At 35.1% G+C, this 9,384-nt stretch overlaps 1 protein-coding gene across 1 annotated transcript; it reads right to left on the bottom strand.

Annotated features, from left to right (window-relative positions):
• Window positions 1–4,315: 4,315 nt before the first annotated feature.
• LOC125209952 (uncharacterized) lies at window positions 4,316–5,506 on the bottom strand. The gene is made up of 6 exons (XM_089066597.1): window positions 5,401–5,506; window positions 5,161–5,330; window positions 4,991–5,092; window positions 4,743–4,922; window positions 4,602–4,669; window positions 4,316–4,505 (listed from the first exon to the last, which is right to left on the bottom strand). Exons 1-6 carry the CDS (start codon window positions 5,504–5,506, stop codon window positions 4,316–4,318), a joined length of 816 nt encoding a protein of 271 aa, XP_088922723.1.
• Between the last annotated feature and the right edge of the window lie 3,878 nt (window positions 5,507–9,384).

The following is a 9,384-nucleotide window of genomic DNA, read 5'->3' as shown; positions in this document are numbered from 1 at the left end:
TTGAAAGGGTGATTTATTCTCGAAAAGCAGATTTAGGCGGCTCTCATCCGTGCACTAAGCAAGAATAGAAGAGACGCATTCCACAAGACCAGCTTTAGCCGCCAAATAAATGGCAGATTCTCCATGCTTGTTTAGGTGATATGATAGCTCAGGCTCTTGCTGGATCAAAAAACTAGCAATTGATTTTTGATCTTGATGCAAGGCTGTGTTTCCCATACCATCCTCTGCTATCAGTAGATTACGCTTCTCTGTGTCGTTACGAGAGACATCTCCCACAAGGGCTCTTACAATAGCTTCATCTCCACCTTTTGCTGCGAGATGCAACAGTCTCTCCGTTGAAATTCTTGGCAAAGATGAGAGATGGTTTCACATTGGCTATGAATTTCACTATATCTAGGTTTCTATGTTTGGCTGCAACATGAAGAAATGTGTTTTGAATAGGGGCTCAACCAAGATAAAATATCACATTCAGGATCTGTATTGAAAATTGTTTTGAACTGGTGGAGATCACCACTTATGGTTGCTACATATAACTCAGATTCCTTGTCCATCTTTGCAGTCCTAAGCTCATCTTCTTTACAGCATCGATTAACCAAAGATTTTATCTTTCTTCGATTAAATAAGGATTTTATCTTTCTCCGGTTCTGGGTCATCATCTTCAAATCATCAGACATCACGCTTTGGGGTACATTGAGAGCCTATTCCAAGAAATGCAAAAAATCCCAAGTCAAAATTATGAAATATAGGGATGTGATAAAAAAATATCTCAACTTCTGTGTATCAAAAATATCAATATAATGGCATAAGTATATCAACACATCCTAATAACTATCTCAACTATGTGTATTAAAAATATCACAACATAATGACATGAGTATATCAACCCATGTGTAAATTATAATAAAAACTAATTTTTATATCCAAGCTAAGCCAACTAGAATTATAAATTACAGTGTTTGCTATTTTCACAATTATCACATCTATCTCTTTTCGGTGAAATACAAGAAAATGTAGCAACCAATTTTAATTAAATCATCATTCATATAATCACTCTTCTCTGCATTATTCTCTCTCTTACTTGACTATTTCTCTATTTCAACAATTTATTTGTAAAACGAATGCTCAAAAGTATCTGGGACTGCTAAAGCGGGACGGAGGGAGTATCACCCTAAGGAGAATAGAAGTTAACATTCCTAACATAGTTTAATAATTTATTTCGCCAGAATTAAGTTTTTTTAAACTGTGAAACGGACCAGAATTTGTTCTTTTTTCGTGATTTATTTGACAATTTATATTATACGGAGTATCATTTTTTTATGGTAAATGGAGTGACAAATTTTACAATTAAATTTACTAATAGTACAACATATTCAGAAAGTAATATTATCAACATTTACATAAATATACTTCATTCAATTATATATATATTTCAAAATAATCAAAGATAGCAAAGTACATTGCCTAAAAATAAATAAATATTCCAAAATAATCAAAGATAGCAAAGTAAATTACATAAAAATGAGTAATATTGGAGAAGATACAATAGAAAACTTTAGAAATGATACAATAGAAAACTTTAGAAATAAAAGGGAATAATTTGAAACAGAAATACCTGTTCAATTTTGCGATGGAGGGAGTATGAGCTTACTCCTGGTTCGTGTGAGTTCATGCTTGAATCCGACCTATGCCATTCATGTTCAACCTCTGCTTTGATTTTATCTGAAGATTCCTCCTCGTCGACCAGATTCTCGTTCTGCTTCGACAAGCTTTTCATCTTTTGCTCTTCTTTTTCGTTTCGCATGAAAGAAGAAGATGAAACTCGATCGATGAAGCAGAATATATTTAAAGTGCAAGGACTGGACTGAGAAATATAAGAGTAAACAGAATTTTAAGTAATAAAATAGGCAACCGATGAAGAGATAAGAATAGTCATGACTACGGAACTAACCATAAAAGAAAAGATGATTGAATTTCATCGTGACATAATTTTCGGGTTTATAAAGAAGCATGAGTGTATCTTTGAAAATTAATGTTTATTTGAAATAAACATTAATTTAAAGGCCATGCAGCGTATAAGAGAAAAAAGGAGTGTTGCCAAAACTGTTTATAATAATACTGAAAGTGGATGGACTGAAAAGCTTGTGCTTGCTTCAAATATATAAGAACCAAAATTTCCAAGAAACTCTCGTTAAAACTTTAGAATTGATCATGGCGTTTGATCCTTTTATTTTCCTAAATTTGCAAAGATATCATTTGAAGTCATTTTTCCCTTTTTTTTTACCCCTCAGTCTTAAAAGGGCATAAATATTTTTCTTTTCCTTCTTTTTATTGTCGTCACTTTTTGTATTTAGAAAATCTCTTATGTTGTCATTGTAGAACGTTCATGAAAAATAGTGATGCAGAAACGTACGAGAATGACAGATAAAGAACTCATTTCAAAACTCAAAAGTTTCCCTCAAATTATTACTCTTGCATTCCTAATTATTATTTTTTATTCTATCTTTTATTTTACCAATTTCTTATTATAATTGCATGTTTATATTTTTTGGTATTAAATTTATACTCCCTCCGTCCCACAAAAGATGTCACACTTTCCTTTTTAGTTTATCCCACAAAAGATGTCATATTTTCATTTTTGAAAAAAGTTCTTTCTTACATGAATATAAAATAATATTTTCTCTCTCCATTTAACACACAAAATAAAACCTCCTAAAATCTCGTGCCGTCCCACAAGTGTGACATCTTTTGTGGGACGGAGGGAGTAATAAAATATGAATTGAATGATCTGCAAAAATGTAAAAACAAGATAAAATACTACCTCCATCCCCGATTAGGAGTCACAATTTGACCGGGTACGGATTTTAAGAAATGTAAAGAAAAGTTGGTTGAAAAAATTAGTGGAATGTGAGATTCATTTTTTCATATTGGTTTTATAATAAAATGTGACTGAATTGAGTTAGTGGAATGTGAGACCTACTTACTATTTATGGTAAAAATAAAATATGACTCTTAATTGGGGACGAACCGAAATGGAAAAGTGTGACTCTTAATTGGGGACGGATGAAGTATATAATAGCGGACGTACCCAAAAAGAAGTATTTGCATGGAACATTTAACTTTGACTGGAGAAGTGTGTATGATTTGGAATGTTGAGTCACTATTATTATTATACGAGTCAAAGTGTAGCCATTGCACTGTTTTGAACACCTTTTTTTTTATTGGGAAGAATAACTCATTTTGACCCATTGTCGGATATAAAGATGAAATGAACTCACATTGTCGAATAAAAAAAAGACAAGAAAAAGAAAAGGGAAGGAGCTATTTGAACTTTTGCATTCATTTAGAATTTAGAAATTACAAATCAAATCTAGTTTCACTATTATAAGTTAGAGTGCAGGACGAATCATTTCTGAATAATTGTAATCAATTATAGGGCCCGATCGGCGGCCCATTTAAGGCCGAGCAAGGGCCAATGATCTAATTCGTTGTAAATATTTTCTAGCCCAATTAATTCTAAAAGCCCACATATACACATCCAAGTTTAGCCTATTAGTCAGTTATTTGGCCATTCAGCTTTCTTGTCTTTTAAGGTGCATATGTGTTTAATACATATTACATGAATTTTAAATAAAATTTGTAAAATATGAGAAAGAAAGACGAATAAGAGTCTCCACAATAGAAAAGACTATGACCAAGCTCAAGCCACAAAAACTTGTCCAGAGTCACCAAAATACTTGTCCACCCTAATAGTGGACAATTCCAAGCCACAAATCCAATTATTTTTTAATTCTTGGTATATTTTAATTTAATTAGAATAAAAATTATCGGACTATAATAATTAGAAAAAAACGCATAATTTAATAAAAAATTATTAAAACCAAATCTTCGTTGTATTATAGAAAGGGGAATAGAGATAATTGAAAAGAGTGGAGATTGGAATGAGGCGAAAAAATTGAGAGGAATTGGTATATTTATAGGAAATAAATAAGAAAAAATAAAAACTTGGGCAGAGTTGCGGCTCTCGGCCGCCACAATAAGACGCCGCGGCCTGCGCCCAATATCCCTATCCGCGCCGACTAGGTGGCGCGCCCACATGTCCTCTAACCCCGCCGCAGCCCAGCCAAGCCCCTAATCGGGAGCCACGGCTCCCTATTATGGACATTCTAATAATTGAAATAGTGATATTTCAAAATCTAATAGTAGAAGGTAAGGTAATGAAACTCACTTTATCAATAGTGTAACGTGCAGTGAAATAAGTTTCTAAAAATAGCAGTTTCATTAATTTTGTATTCCTCATTTTCCACCAAGCATAAAATTACCGAGGACAAAGCATGAGGTGATAAGTATTACTACCATTTAGTATATGAGTGGCAATGGAATATGATGCGATATTATTTACTCCAAAAAATGGGGAAATTCTACAGTGTTGATCATCATCACAGCTAAAAATCTCTTCGGCGCTGCTCATCTGACTCAACCAAGCAAAGTAATCGAACATAGTAATTCTGCAACCAAAAACCAAAACATTACTATTTAATTACACGTATTGTACCTGTATATTTTGGTAACCAAAATAAAAAATAAAAAATACAAGTATTTACCTAAATGCGTGACACTTTTTCCTTTCATAAGGATCCAACGAGAAGGCTAGGCCTGCCTTGAGGAATTTCTTCACAAACACAATCATTAAACGTTAGATTACGAATGCATACCACTGATGCAGATTGGAGTTTGACGATCACCTTGAATATCTCATTCGCTGCAGCAGCATTGTCTCCTCTGTCGTAAGGGACGGGGCAGTGTGGCTTGAGCCTAAAGCATTGCTGAGCATCTAACAGAGCATTAATGCTTTTATGTGTGCGTGCTTCCCACATGCTTCGCGTCGATACCCATGTGGCGTTAGATGGATCAAGATGAGAAGCCTACGCATCACATATAGTATTACCTACGAAACATGGCTGCCAACTCATGAGGTAAAAGACAGGTTTACCATTCTATAATGAAAGATTGCTCGGTAGTAATTCTTATTGCCCGCATCAAGCAACCCTCCGAAGTCTATTACACTTAAGCGCTTTGTCAATTTCTCCTGACTCTGCAAGATATGTGATGAGAGATCAAAGTGTTGTTGAGTTGTGACACAATGAAAAAGTAGTTTCAGACCATTTTTTTATATTCTTCAGAATGAGTGTACTCGATTATGCCATCAACAGTCCAATTCGGATAATGTGCAAGCTGTTCAGTCACTGGAAACAAAACCTCCACAGCTGCACGATCATGCACCAAAGCAGCTTCCTCAATCGGTCTATGTATATCCTGAAAGTCGTCATTAACTATGCAAATAAGTGTCCTGCTGATAACATCAGGATGAAGCAACAAGATCCAAAGAAGGTAGTAATAAACCAAGGGAAACATAGAAATTAACTTTGTCAGACGAATTTGGATCTCCTTTAGCTTTAATCAAATACTCAAGAAATTTTGTGTCTCCTTCTTTTGCAGCATATTGCATAGGACTTAATCCAGCGACATAAAAATTTGGGTCTGCTTTACCCTGCAAAGAGATTTCCATTTGATTAAATCCACTAAACATGATGGAATCATTTATCACAAAAAAAAAACATACTTCAATCCCTAACAGAATTAGACAAGATAGGCATTTCCATTCACCAAACATACCTCAAGCAGCAATTTCAGGCATTCAAATGAAAGAGACTTGACTGCACATACAAGAGGGGTGTCCACAACTGCACAAGAAAAATTTGGCTGCAAAATGGAAAGCAGCAAAGAGATTGATCTCACAAGATTATATATTCATAAGTTAATACAGTAGCCAAAAGATCATATCAGTGTCTTTGGCTAATAATGATTTAAGAATATTTCTCAAACCCCAAGTGAAAGTTATTACAAGAAACAAAACAAACAATGACTTAAACAAGATTATCAACCTATAATACTATTAAAAAATTAAGTTCTCATGCATGGGTCATAAGAATACGATACAATAATGAGAATGGTGGTTAAGTTATTTTCGTCTAAATAAAAGCATATTGGTCATATAAATTTGAAACAATTTCAATCTAAAAAAAACGATAATGTTAGGAAAGAGGATGTTGTCACAATTATTAATAACATTTTTAATTAACATCTAAGCATTGTACATAAATTATTTATTTTGTCCTACTAAAAATTTTTTAATAAAAAATTGAATTATAAAATACTACTGTATATTTTTTTATTAAAAAACATTGACTATATAGAATTTCTTAATAGTATATTATGTTACATTTATATGTAGCCGGAGAAATTAAATGAAATTAAATATAAATAATAGATGAACAAATTAAAGAATATAATTTTTTAAAATAGAGGAAAGCTTTATTAAATATCATAAAATGTATCTAAACATTTATTGAGAATAAATGAAAATAAATTACAAGGGATTGAAATGCGTCCATGGAAGGATTTGAATATTAGTAGTACATCTCATCTTCGGGTGGGTTCTAATGCTATAGAAACCACCTGCGTTATTCATCTACTCGTTCAATTTCACAATATGTATGTTATATTCTTATGTATAGTATAAATAATAAAATTGGAGGGGGGATCATGCCCTCCTAACCTAACGTGGCTTCGCCCGATAATTAACCATTTAACTTTATTTATACAGACAACAAGAAGAATACTCCAATGAGGTGGGACTCATTCTTTACTTTTTAGTACATCCCACAAAAATATGCATTTTTCAATTTTATAAACATTTTTTCTCTCCAATGAGGTGAGACTCATTCTCCATTAACAATACTTTAATTACTTTTTCTCTCTACCTCTCTCTTACTTTACCAATTTTGCATTAAAACTTGTGTCGAACCCAAAGTGCATATTCTTTGGGATGACGAGAGTAATAGCTAAGGATACTTTTTTATTATATTATAGACCCTAAATTTTTTTTTTCCAAAATATATCACCCTATTATTGATTAGCCAAATAAAGATAAGAAAGCAAATAAGAACGTCACTGAATTAAGTTTAGGACACTTTAAAAAAGCGCTCAACAAATAAAATTTGGAGACACTAAAAAACATCCCTAAGTGCAAATTAGAGATACTATTAGAAAGTGTATCTAAATGCAACTAAGATAGTACATTATTAGAGCATCCACAATAGATGCCCGATCTCACGCCCGAAGACGACCGAGAGTTCGGTCGCGCCCCATCTCTGGCCTGATCCATCGGGCGTGAGATCGGGCGCCCATTGCAGGCCGATGCCTGAGCCCGAGCCCGATCATTTTCCATTTTTTTTTATTTTAAATTATTTAAATCCTAATTAAACCACTATAAACACTCCATTTTTCTTCACTTTTCACACACCAAATCTTTCACTTTCTCTTCTCTATTCTCTCAATATTCACACTTTCAACAATGGATCCGAGTCAATTCCCAAACCCCCCGTAATGTCGACGACGATATGCCCATGTTTGGCGGCGGTGGCGGCGGCGGCGGCGGCGGTGGCGGTGACGCCCGATGGCCCGTCCACGAAGACTACCGGGTTGAGACGCCTGGATCTGTAGGATCCACTTTCGTCTCGGACTCTGAGTTCGATCCGTTCTTCGGCACTGATGAGCATCGGGTCGAGGAAATGGAGCCTAGTTGTGGGCAACCTCCTGCCCCTACGCCGCCGCCACCAAGGAGGAGGAAGAAGATGGCGCGGAAAGAAAAGGCGCCATTGGTCCCAGTCCCACGAGCTTAACAAAGAGTACGCAACAGGGCGTACTGACTACGAGTTGGAGGAGTACCTGAAGGTGGCTCAGTGTGGGTCGATATATCGGAGGATTCAATATCCTCCAACAAATCACGGGGATGGGTGGCATTGGTAAGACCACTCTTGCCATGAATCTATTTCAGAATGCACTTGTTAAGGAGCGCTTTAATAAGCGTGTTTGGACTACAATCTCTCAAACTTATAATATTAGTGAAACACTTAGATAAGTTCTTTTTCGAGCAAGTGGAGTTGATTCAAGTAGTGATCTGAGTGAGAATGAGTTGGGACAAAAATTATACCAGTTTCTGTTCGGTAGGAGATATCTCGTAATAATGGATGATATGTGGAGCATAAAGGCGTGGGAGAAGATAAAAAATTTCTTTCCTGATAACCAAAATGGGAGTCGAATAATCGTAACAACTAGGCTGTCTGACTTGAGTTCTCAATTGAACGAGTCTTGTATAGTTGGCATGAAATTTTTAGATGAGGCTAGTAGTTGGGAACTACTCCCTCCGTCCCAAGGAAGATGACCCCTTCCTTGGGCGGCACGAGATTTTATGCAATTAATTTGTGTGTTAAGATGAGAGAGTAAAGTAAGAGAGAGAGAATAAAGTAGAGATAAAAGGTGTTTCCATTTTAAGTAATGAGTCATCTTGGTTGGGACAAACCAAAAAGGTCAGTGAGTCATCTTCAATGGGACGGAGGGAGTATTTTGTAAGACTGTGTTCGGGAAAGAAAGTTGTCCAATTGAGTTGGAGAAGATTGGAAAGAATATTGTAGCAAATTATAAAGGACTTTCTTTGTCAATTGCTACAATAGGAGGTCTTTTGGCACAATCTGAATGCACAAAAGAATGTTGGGAGCGTAGAGCAAAATTTGAATTCAATTGTTATTAACACTAATGATGGATTTTGCTTGAAAATATTGAGGATGAGCTATATCTATCTGCCAAACTACTTAAAGCTTATGGGTGTTTTCGATGAAGATTACAGTATCCGTGTGTCAATGCTCGAGCAGCTATGGGTTTCTGAAGGATTTTTAAAACCACGGAGTGGAAAATGTTTGGAAACACTTGCACGAGAGTATCTTAATGAATTGGTTGATCGAAATCTCGTTTTAGTTGATGAGTTGGGGTCTATAGGAAATGTTAAATATTGTAAAATTCATGATTTGTTGAGAGATTTGTGTATAAAAGAAGCTGAAAAGGAAAGATTTTACCATGTCGTAAGAGATGATCCTCCGGCCAGTATTAGAGAACGTCGAGTCGTTCTTAAAACTGCAGGGTTGTTAAGATCTTTGTCACATACTCGTTCCATAATATGTCAGTATGCCAAAATTACAAGTGAGGATGAGAAAGTTAAAGTTATGTTGTCTCGCGATCTTAGATTGTTGAGGACATTCAGGGCATGTGATTTTGTGTGGTATTTCCTAGAAAATATGTTTGAATTGGTGAACTCACGGTACCTTGCTATCAATGTTCTTGATGAGTCCAAATTCTCTAGTTCAATTGATCTCCTTTTGGAATCTGCAGACATTGATTACATATTCATCTTCTCACATTGATTATATATTCATCTTCTCCAGTCGATCGTCAAGTACCAAATGAAATTTGGAAACTGCATCAACTTCG

Source organism: Salvia hispanica, chromosome 3 (genome assembly GCF_029641045.1).
Source record: "Salvia hispanica isolate PSC_SH4W2 chromosome 3, Shi_PSC_v1, whole genome shotgun sequence".
In the NCBI taxonomy this organism is placed as follows: Eukaryota; Viridiplantae; Streptophyta; class Magnoliopsida; order Lamiales; family Lamiaceae; genus Salvia; species Salvia hispanica.
The sequence above is the reverse complement of the archived record's forward strand: the minus strand, read 5'-3'. Positions and strand labels throughout refer to the sequence as shown.